This window comes from Carcharodon carcharias, chromosome 4, assembly GCF_017639515.1.
Source record: "Carcharodon carcharias isolate sCarCar2 chromosome 4, sCarCar2.pri, whole genome shotgun sequence".
Taxonomy (NCBI): domain Eukaryota; kingdom Metazoa; phylum Chordata; class Chondrichthyes; order Lamniformes; family Lamnidae; genus Carcharodon; species Carcharodon carcharias.
This window is the reverse complement of record NC_054470.1, coordinates 99,354,786-99,379,013: the sequence shown is the minus strand read 5'-3', so window position 1 is coordinate 99,379,013 and position 24,228 is coordinate 99,354,786. Positions and strand designations below refer to the sequence as shown.

The following is a 24,228-nucleotide window of genomic DNA, read 5'->3' as shown; positions in this document are numbered from 1 at the left end:
CATCCACTAATGAGAGGTTAACTTATTTGAAGTCAAGTCCAGATGTATATCTCATTACACAGCAGAGTGTAATTTGCTGGTGTTTCGGATGCCAGCAGTCAGTGAAATATTGCTTGAGGCCAATTTGGCAGCAGTGGGTTTTCTACTGTGCCATGAGGTCACAGGGCGGAGGTGACACAGGGTCAGGGGCAGAGGCAGTATGAGGGTAGGGGGGCAATGGGCAGGATAGTAGAGCTGTCTACTTATGAATTAGAACATTCCCATCACTGCTTGTTCCACTTTGGTATTAGATAGCTGGAGGGCTCCTGTCACACTATGGACTCCCCCTTAATTTTAAACGTTTTTCAGGGGCCTAATAAGCCTTAAACACAGCTTGTGTGCACCTTTCCCAGTGCCCTTTACATTGGGATGCACTGGCTTGCTGAAATCATCTGTACCCAATTTTCTAAGGAGCAGATGCCCATGTTTTTGACTATCCGCAAACAATGGACTGGATTTTGGATATCAAGGCGGAAAGCTTGAATCGGGAAATTTCCTGACTTGCTGGACCCATCTCGGTAAAAGGTATTCTGAAACTCACAATTCTCGTTCTGGGGGAGGGGGTCGGGGGGGATGCAGTGTGGGAAAGAGTCGGACTCGCTGACTCCAGATACAGATGGCAGGCAGCCTCAGGGGCTGGCGAGGGCTGAGGCAGGCTGGTTGGAAGGTTCAACTCAATTATCTGAGACTGCTTCCCAGTTAATTTAGAAATTGTTAGGCCCTCCAACCCTCATACTTGCCCCTGCTCCCCCCATACCCAGCATGTGAACTCATGTTACCCGCCACCATGCACCACCCTCCCGCCCCCTGATGGCCCCTCTTTTTTAATGGTCTGCGGAGTCTTGCCAATTCTGTGAAAATCTGGACCAATGTTTCAATGCATATCACTAAAAGTGTTGCCACAGGTTTTCTGCAATTTTGCACTGAACTGGGAGCTGCTCAAACTTTCTTCCAACAGATGAAATGTTAGCGCTGTACTGCTTGGTGCACTTCTGGCTACTGCAGGGTGAAACAAGAAGTTGAACTAATGCAAAAAAAAAAGACAGCTCCAGGGTATTTGGTGCTTTATTCAATTTTGGTTAATTTATTGAAGGCAACAACTACACAACATTTGATTAAAAAGATGGATAATCAGCTGCTGCTAATACACTTTTCCCCTTTGATCTGTGACCGACATCTTCAGCCTCTCATCTTTTATGCTTAAAGCCTATTTTTGACTGAAATATATACTCCGGGCCCTCCTAGCTTTCTCGATACTTTCGAAGGTTGGCACTCCCTTTGGCATGTCAAGTAGGGTTCGCTCTGTATCAATTATGTTCTCCGCCTCATCTGGAAGATAAAATGAAACCCAATAACCATCCATTTAACTGGCAAGTGTGCATTATTGAATAGCTGAAAATATTAAGTGTACACTTGTATGTCAGGAAACTGATGCTAAATGTGAAAGCAGATAAACTTTTTTGATAACTTATGCAGTGTTCCCTGCTTATATAGAATATGATGCGAATATAGCAACAAGTTTATTTCTGTAAGCCCAGGGATGACACTATACTTTTTTATAAGGCATAAGTCAGTCAATGCAAAAGACTGAGGATTCATTATTATATCTTTAAGGCAAAAACCCTAAATATATCTGCCTGAAAAGCAAACCAACTGCAGAAAACTGCTGGGGACAATGTGAGTGTCACATCTTAAAATTGGGAGTTGACATTGACTGTTAAAAATGAAAGAAGTGGGGCTGAATAATAAGGTATGTTTTTAGGAGAAGAGCAAAAGACAACATGCATTGAGCAATAGAATGCCATCAGGGGCCTTTATTAGGCAAAAGCTGTGCTAAGAGCTGTGCTAAAAATTAAGGCCTTGTAATGACTCGATGTGGCAGACAGGTTTCGACAAGAAGCAGATAAACTTTATTACAGAGAGCTTTTCAGGTGCTGCATGCTCGATCAGGACTCTCACCAGGAAGCCCCATCCCCTGGATTGCCCACACTTAGGGCTCATTGATAGCCTCCCAGAACATCACGTGACCCCTGATAGGCAGCAGGAGAGGCTATATCTTCAGTGACTCTAGACCTTAATGAACTTTTTCTTCACAGAAATTCTAAAGTAGTAATGGGACAGTCACAGGAACAGGTCATTCAGACTATTCACGGTGGGTGTGAATAGAGTTAAATGAATTACAACTTGTTCTCTGGAACCATGTTTACATCTTTGTTAATTTTGTTTCCTTCGTTGGCATTTTACAAAACGAGGAGAATTTTAAATCTAGATTTTTAGAGGTGATCAATTTTTTTCAAATGGAATGACTGCAAGTGCTTAAATCTAACTGACCTTGTGAGATGTAAAATATCTTGTTCCCACTTTATCTTGTGGGACAAGTGGAGCCCCACAGAGGTCTGTGCTTTTTACAATTTATAATCAATGACTTAGATGAGGGGAGTGAAGGGATGGTAGCTAAATTTACAGATGACATAAAGATAGGTAGGAAAGTATGTTGTGAAGAGGACATAAGAAGGTTGCAGACAGATATAGATAGGTTGAGTGAGTAGCAAAACTCTGGAAGCTGGAGTATAATGTAGGAAAATATGATGTTGTTCACTTTGGCAGGAAGAATAAAAAAACAGAGTATTGCTTAAACCGGAGAACAGCTGCAGCATTCCAAAGTGCGGAGGGATCTAGGCGTTCTAGTGCATGAGTCATGAAAAGTTAGTATGCAGGTACAGCAAGTAAATAAGAAGGCTAATGGAATGCTATCCTCATCATGAGAGGAATTGAACATAAAAATAAGGATAAAAGCAAAATACTGTGGATGCTGGAAATCTGAAACAAACACAGAAAATGCTGGCAAAACTCAGCAGGTCTAACAGCATCTGTGGAGAGAAAAACAGAGTTAACTTTTTGAGTCTGTATGACAAGAAGAGTCATACGGACTCGAAACGTTAACTCTGTTTTTCTCTCCATAGATGCTGGTAGACCTGCTGAATTTTTCCAGCATTTTCAGTTTTATAAAAGTAAGGATGCTATGCTTCAGTTATTCAGAGCATTGGTGAGACCACATCTCGAATACTGTATGCAGTTTTAGTCTCCTTATTTAAGGAAGGATGTAAATGCATTGGAGGCTGTTCAAAGGGGGTTTATTAGATTGATACCTGGAATGAGTGGGTTGTCTCATGAGGAAAAGTTAGACAAACTGGGCTTGATTCCATTGGAGTTTAGAAGAGTGAGGGGTGACTTGATTGAAGTATATACTGTCCTGAACTGTATTGACAAGATGAACGTGGAAAGGATGTTTCCTCTAGTGGGTGAATCCAGAACTAGGGTCCACTGTTTTAAAATTAGAAGTCGCCCTTTTAGGACAGGGATGAGGAGAATTTTTTCTCTCAGAGGTTTGTGCAACTTTGGAACTCTCTACCTCAGAAGGCGGTAGTTGAGAGGTCACTGAATATTTCTAAGGCAGAGATAGATAGATTATTGTTAGGCAAGGGAATCAAAGGTTATCGGGGGTAGATGGGAATGTGGAATACAAGACACAAACAGATCAGCCCTGATCTTATTGAATGGTTGAGCAGGCTTGAGGGGCTGGAAAGCCTACCTCTGCTCCTATTTTGTATGTTGTATGTATGTCCATGTAGGAATGCAGTAATCTCAGATTTTAAACATAATCCAAGTCAGTATTCACCACCTCACCCATTTTATAGTTTAACCCGTTCTTCAGCAAGAATTAAACTGTTGCTTGCATTGTTAACTGCAACTGGGTGTCTTTGTACAATCGGCACAAGCCATTCACCTAACTGCCTTGTTCTACCACTGAATTAGATCTGAATCTTCACTCCATGTCTCCATCTTAGTTCCATAACCCTTAATGCTCTTACCTAACAAAAATATATCAAGCTCAGTTTTTACATTTTAACTGACCTGCAGCCTTAATGTCTTTTGGGGGAAGGGGTTCCAGGTTTCTACTATACTTAGTGTGAAGAGGTGTCTCATGACATTAGCCTTGAAACGCCAAGCTCTAATTTTAAAGTGGAAACAGTTTCACTCTATCAACATTTCATTAGAGAATACCAAAAAACTATGTGCATAGACATCAATCTAAACTGATGTTAGTGGTGCATGGAGTCATGTTATGTTTATATGTGTGCATATATGTATATAAACAGACATACAATAATCCAGCCTAAAAGGCTGTGCAAAAGCTGAAGGGCTATTGTTTAGGCTGATGACAACCAGGCTGCTCTCCAAACTACAAGTTGCAAGTGGAAATGTCAAGCAGCTAAGCGAAGGACAGAGGAACGCAGAAACTGGGAAGGAAATGTGATATGTTCATTTAAACTGCCAAATTTCCTGCACCGATTCCTGTGGACAAAACTGCAAAAAATATGTTTAAAAAATGTGAATGGAGTTGGCCTCAGTGACTGACACTTCTCTTTGCTCACTGACAGTGTGATACAGTAAGGAGAAGGATTACATAAATTTGCGTACAAACTCTGGGCTGCAGCCCGATGGGCTAGAAAATGAAAGTGTGACTGCTAGTTAAAGAGCAGCTAGAATTTGGACTTTTACAATTAGTTTATTTATTCTAAAATGCAGTTGGAATATTTTAACGCTTGGAGTTATTTCAACTTATATTTCCTGCTTTCTCCTTGTTCTGGCTATGGAGGTGTAATGGGAGATGTGTGTAATTATCTTAATTAGGTTGGTCTGTATTGACAGCCAGGAATTTGATTTTTTACCTAAGTTTTAAATATTGACCTCATTACTTAACTTCCACTTAAGGCGACTTGAGTTCAACGTAGAAAAGGGTCTGTACGGGACATGCAATTAGGTGATTGCCAAAAAAGCTTGAGGTGGCATGAGGAAAAACCTTTTTACATAGCGAGTGGTTAGAATATGGAATGCACCGCCTGAGAGTGTAGCGGAGGCTACACTAATTGTTTTCAAAAGGGAATTGGATAATTATCTGAAGAGAAAAATTTGTCGGACTACGAGAAAACGTGATGGAATTGGACTGGCTGAGAGCCAGCACGGACATGACGGGCTGATTGGCCTTCTGTGCTGTAACCATTCTATGATACTCTTCTCAGAAGTTGCTCTTGAATTGGGCAAAAATTATGAGAGCAAGTTCAGTCAAAAGTCCATGATCACTTTTTGAATACCAGGTGCAGATAACTCCCTCCCTTGACTCATCCAATAAAGTCACAGATGTAGTCTTGCTGTATCTTACCTTTCATTCTTATCATTAATGTTCCGTATGCCAGATCATATTGATAGGCAAGAATGAAGCTTAGTGGAACGATAGGAAACAGAAATACCGGTGTCTTCCTCTTCATGGCTCTGCACAGAAAATAGCCAAGGTCAAATTTAAATTGCTGAAATTTGTAGTAAGAAACACTTGTTTCATGGAAATTAATATAGCGCTCCTCCAGCATTACTAACTGTGATTAAATATGTTCCTGGAGGTTTCATCCCATGACTTGCCTCACAGCTCCAGCCATTATTCAGCCAACACATCCATCCTTGTGACACACTGCACTCCGACACCAACTGGAAAGCAAAAAGGCTCATTGCCCAATTGGATGATGCTTGACTGTCAGCCAAACATCTTTTGTATCCCCATTTTCCGCATCGCTAACTGGTAAAGAGGAATGTTGAAAGAAAATGCCAAAAAAAACCCTCAACACTTTTTTCGATGTCGCAATGATTTTTCTCCAGGGATGCACACAGCAGCGCTCTGGAGATTCATCTCCAGTCCTGGAAACTCCAGGCCAATCCTGGAGTGTTGGCAACCCATCTTTCCTCCTGGCCCCAAAATCTAAACACAGGTGCACTGGTGGACTTTCATTCAGCTGGACTGCCTAGTGCTGTCCTAAAATGGCAAGCAGTAGCCCAGTTTAATTGGGCCAACTACCATCTGACTCAGCTGCGTGCATTAATTGCGTTACAGTAGACCCAGGGACCACTGCAACAGCCCCAATGATGATGGGAATTGGGTGCTAAGTCACTTCACTGGGCAGGAGGCCTTAAAAATCTATACATTCAAGGATTAAAAAGTGCTTACAACACAGAACAAGGCCATACATCCCCACAGGTCCCTGTCAATGTCGATGCACCACATGAGCCTCCCATCATCACTCTTCATCTAACCACATCAATGTATCCTTCTATTCCGTTCCCGTTTCTGTGCTTATCGAGCTTTCCTTTAAATACATCAAAAATATTTGCCTCAACTACTCCTTGCGGTCGTGAGTTACTATTTTAACATCCATTACTGTCCTCGAAGTGACCAATGCAAGCTATAGGAGATCGGAAAATGTTTAAAATATTAATAATATTAAACACTAATGCCCTAAATTACATATGGAAAATTGTGCTGGATTTCAGTGAATCTGGACTGGACCTGCTGATGCTCTACAGGGCTGAATTCACCAGAATTTTGTGGATCAACTCAATTTTAAGACCATTGGCATATCCCCAGTGTAGGTCCTGTGCCGGGATGCTTGGAAACTAGAGTGTGGCCTTTACGCAGTCAGTCTGGCTAAAATCTGCAGATGTAGCCCAGGGAAGCAGTTGGTAAGTAGGAATGTGTCTAGCTCACCGTGTCCACTGCCAGGTTGCTGGTTGCTGTGTAATTTTGCCAAACACAGGCAACTGAATATGGATGTTGCACACAAGAATGAAAGAAGATCTCACTTAGTTTTTAGTGAAAATGATCTCTAAACCCTCAAGGAGACTGAACAGAGGAAAAACACATTTGCTCTGTTTCTGTGGGGTGAATGTGTAAAAACTGTTTCTTGTACCATGTGGGTGGAGGTGGCACTGAGTACAATTCTCTACCAGATTTCCTCTTACCCGCTTCTCCAAGGAGAACAGCCCCAGATTCTCCAACCTACCCACGTAGCTGAAATTTCTCATCCCTGGAACCTTTCTCGTAAATCTTTTCTGCACTTTCTCTAATGCCTTCACATCCTTCCTAAAGTGTGATGCCCAGAACTTTGTACAGTGCTCCAGTTGAGGCTAATCCAGCATATTGTACAGGTTTATCATAACTTCCTTGCTTTTGTACTCTATGTCCCTACTTAAAAAGCTTAGGATCCCATGTGCTTTATTAACTGCTATCTCAATCTGCCTAATGATTTTACCTTCACTGATTTGTGCACATATACCCCCAAATCCCTCTGCTCTTGCACCCCTTTTAGAATTGCATCCTTTTATATTGCTTCTCCTCATCCTTCCGACCAAAATGAATCACTTCACACATCCCCCTTCCTGTATCTGTAAGCTCCTCAACCCTCTGAGATCACTCCATTCCTCTAACTCTGGTTTCCTGTGCATTGCATATTGTCATCACTCCAACATTGGTGCCTGCGAGTTTAGAGTCTAGGCTCTCAGCTGTGGAATTCCCTCCCTGAACCTCTCCTCCTGTCCACCACTCTCCCTACCTTTAAGACACTTCTTAAGATTTACCTCTAGACAAAGTTTTTGCCCACGTGTGCTAATATATCCTTACTTGGTTCAGTACCAAATCTTATTTGATAACATGCCTGTGAAGCACCACGTTAAAGGCGCTTTATAAATGCAAGTCATTGTTATTGTGATCACAGAGATAAACACTGTCAAATAGAAGTGTAATCAGTTGTGCTCTGATGTCATTTGCAGTAGTCACTTAGGAGTGCTTTGAGTGACAGTCATACTAGTGATTCATTTTTGGATTCTGCTATTACTTCACCTCTGATTATCAGATTTAAATGAAAATAAGTGGCAATCCATAATGTTCTTTGCCTGCTTTCACCTTATAGCTTAAAATATCTTAACATGAGGAGATATACTACTTGCTATAGGGGATATTTAAAGAGTTGCAATCAATGATTTCTTAAAAAATCATACTGGACCAAATCTTTTGCTCTGTATATCGCAGAGTGCAAACATCGGGACTCTACAGAAGCCCTGACATGTGGACCTACGTGGGAATTGTCCAGGAGGTTTCAATTTCTGATGGACAGTTCACCTGCTGCCAGGAACCTCCGCAAATGTCTCGGACTCTGAGTTAGAGTCGGGGACTTTGGACAGTTCCGTGATACTTACCTGGGTAGTTATCCAGGAAATGTTAAACAGATTAAAACCTAGTCTAACTTCTGGGTAACTACAAACCTGATCCCCACATCATGTTTCCCCCATCCTTCCCACATCACATTCCCCTGCTTCCAAACCCTGACCTCTGACTACCCCCCGATCCAGCCACCCTCCTGACCATCCGACTAACCCTTCCGATCAACTGCGACTATTTCTAGATTACCCACCCTATCTACGCCACTGACCACCCCCCAACCTGACCCAACTAACTCCAAAGCAGACATGACCTTCACGACTACCACCCCTGACCACCCGACTAGCTTCCTGGCCTGACCCGCATTCTCCCCCTGACCACCTGACTACAACTCCCGACTCGGCTACCCTCCTGACCCAACCCGACAACCTCCTGACCAGATCTAACTACTTCCCCGACCACCTGACTACTACTCCTGACCCAACTACCTTCCTGACACCCAACTACCCTCCTGACCCACCCCAACTGCGGCTTCCGACCCTGACCTGATTACCCCCCCGAACCTGTCTACCCCTCCTGACCACCTGATCACCCACCTGCCACTTGACTAACCACCCCCGACCTGACCCCTCACGACTACCCCTCAACCTAACCTGATTACCCCCACCAACCCGACTCCCTACTTATCCATCTACCACATTAGCCCGCTACCCACTCAGCATTTACCCACCTGCCCACCCCAGCCGCATATCCATTCACTCACTCATCCACTCACCCATTCGCTAACATTCAGACTGGACATTTAAACTCACCATGCGCAGCTAGTGCTGTAAAAAGGGGCATGTCCTGTCTTCCACTAACTCTGCTTCATTCTGAGTTCCACGAGGGACGCTATGCTGTGCATTTCTGTGAAAGCTGGGATCGGGAGACCGTGATAGAAATGCTCAGCAGCCTCAAGTTGGGGGAATTTTTGAATGCAGCAGCAATCCAGCATTCTGAAATTCTGGCGAATATTGGTACTTTACAACCTTATCCTTGTGCCCATGTTAGTTGGAGCTTTAGCAATATGGCATAGTCCAGAAGTCTCTGAGTCAGCTATGCGTAAAGGATGCTTAATCAGGCTATAAAATGTTGCTGCAATGATAAAGCCGTCAATGACCATAAAACAAAAATGAAATACTTACCCTAATGTTAAACCAATAGTTGTAAGTCCAAAGAAACTTCCAAAGTACTTTATAAATTCACGGGACCATGCGATCTGCATTGCCACTTGTCTCTGTCTCATTTCATCTTGCATCAGAATCTGCCTCTGCAGCTGTAAAAGGTGACTCAATCAGAAAACAAATTGCAAACTGCTCTCCCAAATTCTAAAAAAAATGTTTTCTTTCCCCAATAAAATAGGTAGGCTTGATCAACACTTACTTTTACCAGTAACCTGCCGATGTGCTTGAAGTTAATGTTGTGTTTAGGGATATGTTATTTATCGGTTACTCAGAATGACATTAGATGGCACAGGAGGAGCATAAAAACCAACAAATACCAGTTGGTCTGAATGGTCGGTTGTAAGTGTAATGTGAAATTATACAGATCCAATAAATATCAACAAACTCCTGGGGATCACATGTCAATAAATCGGACAGAAAATCTCACTGAATAAGATCAAATAGTGTCATCGTTAAAGAAAATTTAAGTTATTAGTGAATAGCAACGGGAAAAAAAAACATGTCAGTTAAGTCACTAAATGTAGAAAATGTCAGAAATCTGGTGACAAACAACAAAACTTTTATCATCTTCCAGATTCCCTGGCATTTCCTTGCTGATCGCTGAAGGACCTGATGAGGTTGAAACCACTGTCTTCAGCAGGGCCAGTGGCACATATCAACTTATAGGCTCAGGTGGAGTAACATCCCACCATCTCTGTGGGTGAATACTGAATGAAATAATGAGACCCAAAAGACGGGCGTACATATAAATGGTTTTTTGGTCAGCATTTATTGTCAATTATATTAATTTGGATCTTCAAATCGTGCTTGCCTCTCAATTACAAGACATTCCAATCTTTTTTAAGCTAATTCTCCTGCTGGATATAATTGTACAAAGTATATAGGCTGCACTTTGGCTCAGGGGATAGTACAACAGGAAGCCTGAAGAGTTGGTGGTGGGCGCAGGGGTGTGGGGGCAGGGGTTCAAAACTTTATTCAGTGCCACCTGTCAGCATTCACCCTCATAGAATGTTGAAGCCTAGGGGGCTACGGACCAAGAGCTGGAAGGTAGCATTCGGCTGGATAACACTTTCGACCAATAGGGACATGATGAGCCAAATGGCCTCCTCCTGCACCATAAATCTTTTTATGTTTCTCAGAATTGGTAAGTGCAACTGGGAACTGCCAACTTAAACGGCGTTCAGGTGGCAAGGCCAATTGAAAGGCCAATGCACCGTCCCATCAAATGACAGCAGCTGGTGAGCATCCACGTTTCCACATTTTATGGAGGAGTGCCAAATGCAAGTGCAGGACTCACCCACAGAGGGACAGCAAAATGTGAGGGGTCATCACTCAGCAACTCCTTGAGGACAAGACTAGCAGGAGCTTGGGACAGCTCTGACCCATAGCTGGTGTACGATTTGCCACAAGCAAAATAAAGAGAAAAAAATAGCTTGTTGTGGGTAAAGATATATGTTTATTGAGTGTGCTTGTTTTTTAATGTGTACTACAGTCCATACTGGCAGAACTATGCTGTTGTACATTCCAACTGACAGAATCATCTTTAAACATTGCCAGACTTGTTTTTTGAACTGAAAAAGATTGGCATCTGTATGTTAAAGCTTTTCTCACCAGTAGCTTCCAATCTCTATTTCTTTCGATAACCAACTTTCTTGTAACGCTTTATGTTTTCTATACCAATATGGTCGCCACCCCCTTCAACATTACAGATAGTATTCTGAGCCACACAAAAGCCTGCTCCCCCTAAAACCCCCTTCCTCATCAAACTGCGCATCCCACATCCCATTGAATTACCTTTAGGATATCTATTTTTGATTCCAACTCCCTCTACCACCTCACCTACCTATCCTATTATCTCTGCAATCATCTCCAGCTACATGGCTGGCTGACATTGTAGTCCTCCGACATCAAACTGCAACTTGTTACGCTCTCCCTCTCTTCCACCAATGATGGCCACTCATCTTGGCACGATGAGTCCACATTCTGGTATTCTCTCCCCTGCCAGTTCTGCCTTAAGACTGAACTTCCTGCCTTTGAAAATCTCCTTAAACTGTTCCCTTTGACCAAGTGTCTTTAATCTTTATAATTGTTGATTTAGTGTATCCCAGAAGCAAGGGACAAGAAAACAATGCTCAAAAATTGTCAGAAGTACAAAAACTTACAGTTATGTGTGGCTCCTCATGTGCAATAAAGTGTCTCTGAGCATGTTACAATAGGGAGAAATAGGATACAGTGGACACCAAGTGTAGCAAAAGGGAAAATATGGACTGGTTAGGATGAGAAACCAAATACACACTTGAAGAAGAAAGTTTTGAGATTTTCAAAAGCAAGGAGTAAAGTGTCAACTGTGTAGGAAGTTACAGAAGACAGAAGTATAGTAGTTGAACAAGCAGTTGTCAATGGTAGAATGGAAAAGTGAATGGGTGAGAGGAAGGTCAGCGTTCGAGTCGAGGATTTGCACTGTTACATATACAAAGGGCATTATGAACACAGGGTTATTGAAGCCACGGAGGAAACTAAAAGCGAGTGTAAAATGTAAAATTGAGCACACTAGGGGGCAGAAAACAAGTGGAGCTTGGAGAGAACATTGATGACAGGATGTAAATGGCTGTGGTGTTTTTAATGAATTGAAGTTTAAGCTTGTGGGAAGTTAAAATGAGGAGACCAGAAAGGAGGATGGGCATTAGGTAAGTTGAGCCTTGATTTGGTGAAGACAGGGATAAGGGTTTTGGCAGTGAAAGGGATGAGATGGAGCAGAGGCAGGCAATGTAAAGCAGCAGCAAAAAATAAGCCAGTTACTGCACTCAGGGTGGAAGAAGCTGTCAAAGCATGACCCTCTGTTGGCTTAAGGTGAAAGCCAAGAAGGTCAATGGAATTGAGGCCAGTTGCATGGTTAGCTGTGTGAAAGAATCACTTCAGTTTTGCTAACATTTAACTGGGGGAGGTTTTGACTCACTCTGGGCTTAATATCAGACAGGTAGTTTGAGAATGTGGCAACAACTCTTAGGCCATAGTGATACAGGTGGCATCTGACTATGGGTTTTTGGACAATGCCACTAAAGATCGTTTGTGGATAGTGAAGAGCTGAAGCCAAGGATGAACAACTGAGTACAAAAAGAGGTGGCCATATAAGTAAAAAAAACATTGGCACTAAAGCAGTGCATTTGTTGATACAGATACCTGCAGAACCTAGAGAAAGTGAGAGTGAGAGAGAGAGCAGTGTTCCAGCCATAAACTTTGGAGGATAGATGTAGAAGAAACTTGAATAGTCAAAAGTGTTGATGGTGGCAGGAGACCCAAGAGAGAGTCACAGTCATGCAGTGTGTGATGTGTAATTTTGACTGGGACAGTCTTAGGATGACAGAGAATTCACAGGGGGAGATAGAGAGAAAAACAGATTGGAAGAGCTGAATAAAGAGAGGTGAGAGTGACATTTTGAGGCAACAATACGGTTGAGAATCTTGGAGAGGAAGAGAAGGTGCTCCCTTCCCTTAGAGCTTCCTGAGTAATTCAAAACTTGAAGGAACGTGACTCCACACTTGTAATAGTTACTTTTGGATGGCCAACAGGTTGATTGGCAGTCATTGCAACTTATCATCTCATTTAATGGATACTCATGTTTGTAATGACTAGACCTAACTTTCTAGGGCAAGTTTAACGGGCAAATACAGAAAGTTCCCATAACAAAATGAGGAGGCTAAGGGTAAGATGCAATTTTTGTGAAGCTTATTGTGAATGTAAATCATGTCATTTTTTGAATACTCACATTACAAGAATACTTGAGATAATGGTAAATACTTGATATTAAAAATCCAGTGAAACCTTTATCCTTTGAATGATGTTATTACCATGGCAGAAAGTGTAATCTAAATTTAATTGCCATGGAAAATTTCACCCTGTTCAAATTTCAAGTTTAAATACCAGAAGGGGACAAACTGCAGGGTTATGAGGAGAGAGCAGGATAATGGGATGAACTGGACTGCTCTTTCAAAGAGCTGGCACAGACACAATGGGCCAAATGGCCTCCTTCTGTATCATCCTATCATTCTTTGAAATTCTGCTGAGCTGTCAGTTACCTACACTTAATTTTGTAGACTAATAATTAAAAGAAAAACAATACCAGGTGCTCAGTGCTGAAAATTACTGTTCCCTTACCTTTGATAAGTCTCACAAGAATGGGTCTATTTAATTCCCTTTCAGGGAGTCATTTATGGCATCATTTCCTTGTCTCCATAATTAACTGAGACAATTATAACAGACCAGAGTCATCTTAATAAAATATTAAAGTAATTAGGTCTAATTTTATTCATTTTGTTAGCATAGCACATGTGTAAACTACAAAGTAACTATTCATATAGTTTATTAAGCATCCTTTTGTTATAACTAATTTTAGAAGACATTCAAAAGCAAGCTTGGAGTAGATGTTTGAAACAGAAAGCAGATCAATTTACTGATCTGTAATCTCAATTTCATTTGTGTGCAGATGCAAGCGTGAATGGAATCACAGCATGAACCTAGCTGCCAGCATGAGAGATCTGCTCCATGCACACCTCATAGCAACTCTCATTTCATTTTTAATTTGTTCATGGGGTTTGGGCATTGTTGCCAAGGCCAACATTAATTGCCCATCGCCATTTGCTTTCTTGAACCACTGCAGTCCTTGCAGTGTGCGTATATCCGCAGTGCTATTAGGTACAGAGTTCCAGGATTTTGACCCAGAAACAATAAAGGAATGATGATGCATTTCTGTGCAGATGTGCTGATACATTTCTTTTTTTTTATTCATTCATGGCATGTGGGCTTCGCTGGCCAGCCCAACATTTATTGCCCATCCCTAATTACTCTCGAGAAGGTCGTGGTGAGCTGCCTTCTTGAATCGCTGCAGTCCCTGAGGTGTAGACACCCACAGTGCTGTTAGAGAGGGAGTTCCAGGATTTTGACCCAGTGACAGTGAAGGAATGGTGATATATTTCCAAGTCAAGATGGTGAATGGTTTGAAGGGGAACTTGCTGGTGGTGGTTTTCCCATGTATCTGCTGCCAATGTCCTTCGAGATATTAGCAGTTGTGTGTTTTGAAAGTGCTGCCTGAGAAGCATTGATGAGTTTCTGCAGTGCATCTTGTAGATGGTACACACTGCTGTCACTGTGCGTCAGTGGTGGAAGGAGTGAAATTTTGTAGATGGGGTGCCAATCAAGCGGGCTGCTTTGTCCTGGATGGTGTCAAGCTTCTTGAGTGTTTTTGGAGCTGAACTCATCCAGGCAAGTGGAGACAATTCCATCACACTCCTGACTTGTGCCTTGTAGATGGTGGACAGGCTTTCACGTCACAGCCTTACAGTTAGCAGAGAGAAGAGACTGTTTTTCATGCTGGGCTAGCTTCAATTTTTGGGCTTGGAAGTGCAGTGTGATATTAGGTTTCATTTAAAACTATTGAAGAAAATTTCCAGGCCATCTATTCGAATTTAAAACTAATACATTTAGTAATTCAGGAGAACTATATCACAATAAACTGAACATCAAGTGATGCAGTGGTAATGTCACTGGACTAGTAATCCAGAGGCCCAGGTGAATGCTCTGTAAACATCAGTTCAAATCCCACCATGGCTGCTGGAGGAAATCCGTAATATAAAGTTGGTCTTAATAATGGTAATAATAACAGTAATAACAAATTTCATCGATTGTTGTTTAAAAACCCATCTGGTTCCCTAATGCCCTTTCCAGAAAGAAATCTGCCATCCTTAGCTTGTCTGCCTGCATGTGACTCCAGACCCAATGTGGTTGGCACTAACTGCCCTCTGAAATAGCCTTGCAAGCCACTCAGTTCAATGGCAATTAGGGATGGGTAACAAATGTTTGACTTGCCAGTGACAGCCACATCCCATGAAAGAATAAATTTTAAAAATCATTAAGGGCAACCTTGAAAGGACTCATGCTCTTCCCTAAAGAGGCTGGAGGTGGTCTCTGAATCTTTCCTGCCCACTATTTTTGTAGTGCCCCAAGGATCTATCCCTGGCTCCCTCCTGTTTCTCATCTACATGCGAATGCATCTGAAAACATATCTGGGTTTCACGGCAACACTGATGACACTGCGATCTAACTCAGCACCACCTCTCTTGACCACTCCACCGCCTTTGTGTTGTCAGGCTGCTTGCCATCATCATGATGAGCAAGAGTTCCTTCAGTTTAACAATGCGAAGACTGGAACCATTCAGCCCCTGTCACAAACTCTGTTCCCTTGCCACCAATTTTGGAAAGGCAAATAAACAGGGAAAATCACAAACGCTTGATATAAAATAGAACAGAAATGCCACCAGTGGGAGCTAGAAAAAGTATTGAACTGCTTTCCAGTAACACAGATAGATTACTGATGTACGAAACAAGCTTCTAGATACAGTTAGACAAAGGGATATTTAAATTTAACACAAAAACCTCAGATTATACAGTGCAGCGATCTTTACTAATTGATTCTTATAACCAGATAGCACATATCAAAAGGTCAAGGCTACAAATCATTCATGTAATATTGTGTTCCTTGGTGCTCTTGTTACAGTATGCAAGCAAGAGTTAAGATAATGGAATCAAAATGCCACCTTTGAGAAATTAATATTCAGAAAGGAAACAACAAAATCGGGGACAAATTCAGCTGGTGACCTTTCGAGCACATTGCGTTGATTACTGGCTGAAGAGTACTGTATTCAGGAGAGAAATGTCACGGAAGGCTCTAACGTTTTCTAAATACTGTAGTCCACAGACTCCAATGTATCACTTTGAAGTTCAGTCAAAAAGGAAACAAAATATCACAGAGGGCATGGTCCCCATGGCTTCGGGTAGCAAAGAGCACAAACCCGTAAAATTACACCGTTACAAGCCAAATTTTACATACATTTATACATAACGGCAACAGGGAGTTTACCAGTGGTCTATATTAGTTGTTGCATTGTTTTAGCTAGTTCAACTCCAGCAATGCCTCTATGCACACTTGGAAGTCTCTAAGCTGTGGCTCTGCCAATGTGCACCCAAGGAAATTGGACTTGGGTCAATGGGCACATCCAGACTGGCCAGAGAATGCAAATAAAATCTCGAACTGCATAGGCCTTTCAGTAGCTTGATTTCGAGACTCTAATGTGCCACACATCCAAATGCCCCAAACCGATTGCTTCTGCTTGGTGCTCAGTGTCTCAGCCCTGATTAGCAACTCACCATTGGAAGAAGTTTGGATTGTAATGTCAGCTGAGTTGAGGATTAGCAGCTTAATCTTACAACCGGTAGCTCATATGTGTTAACACACTGTACAACTAGGCAGCATTACTGAGCAATATTTTTGGCTTGAAAATGAAAAGAAGTAATTTTGGTGTATGTTTCTTCAATTTTGCATTTCAGATTGCTGTGTTTTAACAGGGTACTTAGTATTAATAGTCATTTGGTGTTACAGAACTTGAGTATTTCTGAAACAAGAGACATGTTGAAGCTGTTCATGTTGCGCTCATCGGGACACTTTGCAAGAATACCAATTATAAGGGGAACACAGCAATTTACACGGCATAAGATGAGAGTGGTGATTGGTTGGCAAGTGGACTCTGATTGGTAGAGGCATTGGCAAGCAGAATGCACCATTTGTGGTGATTAACAGTTAATTGCCAAGCATTGTTTGAAATTAAACCAGGCAGCTTGACCTTGATTGATCAAGGCATTGTTGTGAGGAATGAGTCAGTGAATGGCTGTCGCTTATTTTGTTTCAGCTGAGCAAGCTGCCCGATTTAAATTTCAGACAATGTTTGGCAGTTAACCATCAGTCAAAATCATTTGGTGCATTCTCCATGGCAATGCCTCTACCAATCAGAGTCCACTTGCCAACCAATCACCATTCTCATCTCATAAACTATAAATCGTGTTCTCCTTATATTGGTATTCTTATGAAGTGTCCTGATGAGTGCAAGATGAAAAGTTTTGACATTCTCTTTCAGTAGTGCTTAGTATTAATGTCATAGACCTCAGCACTGTGCAAGCGTTCTTAGAAAATTACTAACATGTCAGATAGAGTATTGTAAACATTTGTTTGATAATAAATTGTGCATGTTGTAAATATAAAATGGTTGGGAAAACTACATGTACTGAACAAATTGATGTAAACGTTAATGATTTTAACTGTTGCCATTCATTTTCCCATTTAAGGTTCAATGGACAACTGTGGGCATTAAACAAATATCTTCCACAGCATATAGTAGAATATCATTGGAACAAAACATCTTCAATAGCAGAGTGCAAATGTTATTCTTACCCCTGAAATGTTTAGCTAGCCAGTCACTGGAGGGGTGTGAGGGAGAGGGGGATAGAATCAGTGGCAAGATTATGGAATTTGTGATCAGGAGTCAAAGACAATAACTTTGATCTTCCCGATGTTTAACTGAAGAAAACTCGATCACGTCCAAAACTGGATGTTGGACATGCAGCTTGACAAGGCCAGGGCTATGGAGGGATTTGAAAATGCTGGTGGAGAAGGACACTTTAAGAAAATATTACAGCTTCAGGTGTTTGAATTGCAAACAAATTCATTGTGGCCTCACCTAAAGGGCAACAACATCTGAAGACACAGAAGGTTTTGTACATGTATACTGAAAACACCTAGCTCGACTTCTCCACCAGCATTCTCAAACCCCTCCACTGCCCTGGCCTTGTCAGGCTGCAAGTCCAATATCCAGTTTTGGATGTGATCGAGTTTTCTCTAGTTATTGTCAAGATCAAAGTTATTGTCTTTGACTCCTGATCACAAACTCCACAATCTTGCCACTGATTCTATTCCCTTCTCCCTCACACCCCTCTGGTGACTGCCTCAGCTTGAACCATGTTCTCAGTGCCATATTCAAACTTATACACCTCAATATTCTAAAATTCTCCTGACTGACCCACAGCCCTCCACTTTTGTAACCTCCTGCTGATACAAATCTCTGCTGCTCATATCCTGTACTTCACCAAACCCCACACAAATCATTCCTGCCCTTGCTGACCTATGTTGGTGCCTGGTCCCTTCAATTTAAACTGTTTATTCTGATGTTTAAAACCCTTGAAAGGCCTTTTGCCTTCATTTCTTTGCAACCTCCTTCAACCCTACATTCTGTCTCCCCAACCAAGCTCTCCACTCCTCCCACTCTCTTCAACAACAAGAGCATGAATTTATATAGCGTCTTTAGTATAGTAAAATTACCCAGGATGCTTAATAGAGGAGCTGAATATTATTTACATAGAGAAAGACTGCAGAAAACTATAGCACAAATGGGTTTGGGAGTCCTCGTGCATGAATCACAAAAAGCTAGCATACAAGTTCAGCATGTAATAGGGAAGGCAAATGGAATGTTGGCTTTTATTTCAAACGGAATGGAGTATAAAAATAGAGATGTCTTGCTAAAACTATATAAGACACTAGTTAAGCCACACCTAGAATACTGTGGACAGTTTTGGTCCCCTTATCTAAGGAAAGATATACTGGCGTTGGGGCAGTCCAGTGAAGGTTCACTCGGTTGATCTCAGGGATGAAGGTATTTTATGAGGAGAGGTTGAGTAGGTTGGGCTTGTACTTATTGGAGCCTAGAAGAATGAGAGGCAACCTTATTGAAACATATAAGATTCTCAGGGGGTTTGACAGGGTAGATGCTGAGAGGTTGTTTCTTCTTGTGGGAGAGTCTAGGACAAGAAGGCATAATCTCAGAGTAAGGGGCCACCCATTTAAGACAGAGATGAGGAGGAATTTCTCTCCCATAGGATAGTGAATCTGTGGAACTCTCCACCGCAGAGGGGTGTAGAGGCTGGGTCATTAGGTATAGGTCATTTTGCAAGGCTAAGATAGCAGATTTTCAATCAGTAAGGGAATCAAGGGTTATGGGGAAAAGGTAGGAAAGCAGGATAGCCATGATCTCATTGAATGGCGAAGCAGACTCGATGGGTTGAATGGCCTCCTTCTGCTCTTATGTTTTATTGTCTTATGGGCTTCATATCTGCCTAATAAAGCAAAATTTGACACCAAGCCACAAAAGGAAATATTAGGACAAGTTTGGTCAAAGAGTTGGGTTTAAGGAGTGTCCACCTCACTTTCTCTCTTCTTCCTTTAAGACGCTCCTTAAAACCTGCCTCTTTGATCAAACTTTTGGTCATTTGCCCTAAATCTCCTTATGCGGTTCAGTGTCAAATTATGTTTGATAATGCATCTGTGAGGTGTCTTGGGATGTTTTACCACATTAAAGTAAATGCAAGTTACTGTTGGAGGGAGGGTATAGAGTTTTAGGGAGGGATTTCCAGACCTTAGGGTTTAAGCACCTGAAGGCGTGACAACCAATGGTGCAGCAATTAAAATTGCAGATACGGAGGTCAGAATTGGAGGAGTGCACCAATCTCAGCGGGTTTTAGGATTAAAGGAAATTACAGAGATTTGGCAGGGGGGTGGTGGGGTGGTGGGGGTAGTGGGGGAGGGGGGTGGGGGGTGGGGGGCTGGGGCCATGGAAGGGTATGAAAACAAAGATAATTTTCAAATTGAGCTGTTGTCAAACCAGGAGCCGATGTAGGCCAGTAAGCATGGGGTGATGGGTGAATGGGACATGGTGGGAGCTTGGATATGGGAGGCAGAGTTTTTGCATGAGCTCAAGTTTATGGAAGGTATAAGGTGGGAAGTCATCCAGGGGAACATTTCAGTAGTCAAAATTCGAGGTACCAAAGGTTTTGCTGTTTGTGCCTTCGTCTATCAAAGCCCCCGACTCTGAAAATCCCTCCCCAAATGCCTCAACCTGTCCAACGCCCCTTCCGTCCTTTAAGACCCTCCTAGCTCACCTCTTTTGGCTACACCTCCTAATGTCCACTTATTTGGCTTGAGTCTGATTAGACCTCTGCAGCACCTTGGGATTTCTTCTATATTAGAAACAGTATATAAATGCAAATTGTTGGCTATTGTAAACATCAGGATTTTGTTGATTCGTAAAAAATGTGATTTTTTTAATCAGCGCTAATTCCATGACAGATATACTAATTATATCAATTATGATTTCCATGCCCAACATGCAGGTATGGATTATTTGTAGGATATAACGTAATGTAGTGCAGGTGCTTCAAGTCTTCTTACATCCTTTTGTATAAAAGACTAACATTCTCTGTGGTGAAAAATTCTCTAGAGAGATAATAGTTCCCTATTTCACAGCTCAACAATTTTCAAAGATCAAATTTTATGACCTTAGCTACATTTTATGTAATCTTGATGAGTATCTGATTGACAAGGGAACAGGTTAATTGCATTACTTCAAACCAACATATTGATCAACAAAATGAACAAAGTGCCCTAGATTTGTATATGAAGTGAAAGGTGTGGAGTCTATATGAGATCTTTCATCAAAGAGATGACGCACAGAAACATCAGATCCTCATTAACAATGGAGATCTCATTATGTCTGTATTTTCTTGAAAAACTATCCAATGAAGTTGACATTGGACGGAAACCTGTTGAAAGAAAATGTGTGTGATTGCTTTTTAAAAGGTGACATTGTTAATCTGGACAAGATTAGTTGTAAAAAGCTGTTAGTACACCTGACAAAAACCTGAGTGCATTGAAAGGGCATTACCGAGCATTGAAAGAGAAATAATGTAAGATCTTTGGGAAACTATTTTCACATATTTAAACAGCATGGTTGTGTCTGAGTATATATTATAGCACGGAGATTGAGGGCTTGTATTGGCCCTTTAAGGGAGGTATGGCCCCTTTAAGAATCTCACTTCTGAAAGGTAATTGTAGTTGGAGTGAGGGGAGGGTGGAGAGACTTTGCCCATCCAGTTGAGCATAAAAGGGGAAGGGTCAATTAAATTATGGGAGCCTGAATGTTGGTAGCAGCCTGGTGGCTGTTCTTTGGGAGAAACAAGGCTCTGAAATGGTAGTACCATGTTACACATGAGAGGGTGTGGAGCGGAAACTTAACTTCAGAGAGCAAGTGGGTTTAGAAATGAGTAGGTGGTTAAAACGCTGAAGTTGACAGCATGTCAGGGAGGTGGCTCCAACTGCTGACTTCTGCATCCAGCTGCAGAGCCTCGGGAGAGGCAGGTTGCCAATTTAAATATGTTAATAGCTCATTATGAGTTATTTCAACAGAGGTTTTCAAATTTAATTGCGGATGTACAGATTTGAGCATTTTGGTGCATGCCAGCAACGTAGACTACAAATACTTTTTGTAGTGCTTGGGTGGTTCAGTTAAGTTTGGGGGCTGAGTTCTTTTGCAGGACTGTGCATGCATGGTATCTTAAAATGGGCTGACTAGTATATGGCCTGTGCGGAGACCTTTGGGTTGTTGTGCGGCTGTCATCTTAGGGCTGAATTTTCCCAGAATTGCACTGAGAGTGGTAACCTCATTATATATTCACTCCCGTGAAACACGCCATTTCCATGGCAAGCGGGCTCTCATTTTCCCGCTTGCCATCACCCCGCTGTTGCATCATGCCGGCTGCCATCTTTAAAAGGCAGGCCGCCAGTGAAGCGCTCATCGCCAACAGCTCACCATCGCTGACTGGGAGATATGGCCAGCAAAGGCAAAAAGACTACAGACCCCGCTTCAACAACAGGTCCCTCGAGCGACTGCTGGAAGGCGTGAAGGCCCGACAAGGGATTTGCTCTATCCCCGTCTTGGCCGCAGGATGGGCAGCAAAGTCACCAACCCGGCTTGGGAGGTGGTGGCAGCGGTGGTCAGCGCCAATGCCCTTCAGAAGAGGACAGCCACCCAGTGCTGCAAGAGGACGAATGATCTCCTCTGTTCCACCAGGGTAAGTCACTCTTTCCATCACTCCCAACTCACATACTCACAAACCTATCACACACCCACAGGGCCCTCACTCACTGCCAGTGCAAGGGACATCACCATTCACTCTTTCATACTCACTATTATAGTCCTCATCTCACCCACAGGACCACTCACCACCCACACAAGCCAGGCATACTTATCATCTGGCCCAGCAGGCATCCTGATACACTCTCCCCATCTCTATCCATGCAGGACGAAGTGGCTCACAACAGGAGGGAAAGGTTGCAAACAAGTCGAGGGATGCAGGAATTCAATGTTCTCACAGAATTTGAAAACAGAGCCATTCAGCTGGCCAGCGATGACCGGGACAGGTCCTTTGCTGATGATGAGGTCGATGCTGCTCTACCAAGTGAGGATCCAGCAGTGCAACACGCATCAGACAACCATGCTATGAGTGATGTGTCCTGTTTCACAGACCACTGACGTGCACTAATTATCTCCCCTTACTTTCGTAGGCACATCTGGGAAGTAGCAGATGAAGTCCATGGCCCAGGACCTCCAAGCAAGTTCCGAAGAAACCTCCAAAGAGGAATCTGAAGGCATCGTCCCTGAAGTTCTATCACAGCGCTCACCCACACCCTCCACCAGTGCAGAGATACACACCTCGGTGGGAACTAGTTTTAGAGTAGCCTCGGGACCACAATCTGGTGAGCAGATCACACCTTCTGATCCACAGCTGGTGGAGGCAGGGACTTCCCAGGTCCCCGGCACTGAGAGGGTTGCTGGAGGCCAGAACGTTGCTGAGTCTGAGTCAGATGACGAGCCTCTTGACTCGGTCATGTCACAGTTGCTGGAGTTGCAAAGGCAAGCTCGGGAACATCAGGAAGGGATGTCCGCTGCACTCCTCAGATTGCAAGGCACGATGGAGGAGTCCATTCGTCTTCAGGCTGAGTTGATAGTGCTGGCATTGCAATGTACCTAGGTCAACATTGGCAGGATGGCGGCCGCCATGGAAACCTTGGTCCAGGACATCACTCCTGCACTGCTGCGCGAGCTTAACTCCATTGTTGATGCCATTGTTGGCCTCCAACAGTGTATACACGAGAGGGGTGCTCGATCTAACTCCAGCTTCCCCTTCTGCTTACGGAGTCAGCCAGGGGCTCTCAGGCGCCCATTGGGAGGAGGATCAGCAGGTGCACAAACCGGGGTCATCCACCCTGATGATTCCAAGAGTGTCCGGCCCATCTGACTCCCCTCTTCTTGTGACCTCCGCACATCCAGATTCATAAGCCAAGGAGGGTGCCACGGCCATGCAGCAGGACCCTGAAAGTAGGCTGAGGCCCTCCAAATCTCAGCCCTCCAGAGGACACCCGCCAAAGTCATCACAGGCAAGGCATAGCGGTCAGCAGGCTGCCTCCACCTCCACTGTGGATGTCCGGGGAGCAGCAAGAGGTAGCGGCAGGGTTAGGACAGTTAAGGAGAATTAGTTGCACAGCGCGGGTGTTAATCACTTGTACATAATGAACACTATTGTCAATAAACTCCCAAGAATGTCTTCCTGCCTATGGCTCCTTGTTCTGATGAGCAGTGTTCTTGTCACTCAGATGTGAAGCCTTTCTGCACAAGATAAAAGACAGTTTCTCAATCCAGGGCCTCTTCCCTGTGCTCTGTGCAGCCTTCAAATCACAGTGATGGTCCAGCCTCACACTCCCTGGAAACATTACTGATGCCTGCACCTCGACGGTGCTGGTCATTGCTGCCAGAACGTAGTGGGCAGGTGCCACAGAGTTCTCTCATTCTCTCTGTGGGCTCTCATAACCTTTAAGGTGGGGTTGGCCCCCATCACACCAGCATCTGCGACCAATAATATTGTGCACCAGCTCCTGAAGGGCTGAGGTGCTGAAGGCGGACACAACATCAGATGTGTCTAAAGTTTCATGGCTGTGTCTCTGAGATGGCCCTGATCATGGAGCACAAGTGAGCTGCCCTCGGCCAGACAGGAGTCAGACATTCTCAGAGGCTTTGTGAAGATCTATGGAGCGTCCTCACTATAGGTTGTCATCATCCTCCTCTGATTGAGCGACTATTAAGGCCTCCACTGTATCTCCATGACAGGAACATTCTCAGAGGGTATTGGCGCTGCCATAAGCCAGACTGAAGT

At 43.1% G+C, this 24,228-nt stretch overlaps 1 protein-coding gene across 1 annotated transcript in view; it reads right to left on the bottom strand.

The window, feature by feature from the left end:
• Nucleotides 1-1,088: 1,088 nt before the first annotated feature.
• plgrkt (plasminogen receptor, C-terminal lysine transmembrane protein) overlaps nucleotides 1,089-24,228 on the bottom strand; it is an 89,401-nt gene continuing 66,261 nt past the window's right edge. Inside the window, exons 3-5 of the mRNA XM_041185633.1 lie at nucleotides 9,268-9,398; nucleotides 5,264-5,373; nucleotides 1,089-1,368 (exon numbers count right to left, since the gene is read on the bottom strand). Of these exons, the coding sequence (XP_041041567.1) occupies nucleotides 1,247-1,368; nucleotides 5,264-5,373; nucleotides 9,268-9,398 (363 nt within the window). The 3' untranslated portion in view covers nucleotides 1,089-1,246. The remainder of the gene's footprint in view (nucleotides 1,369-5,263; nucleotides 5,374-9,267; nucleotides 9,399-24,228) is intronic.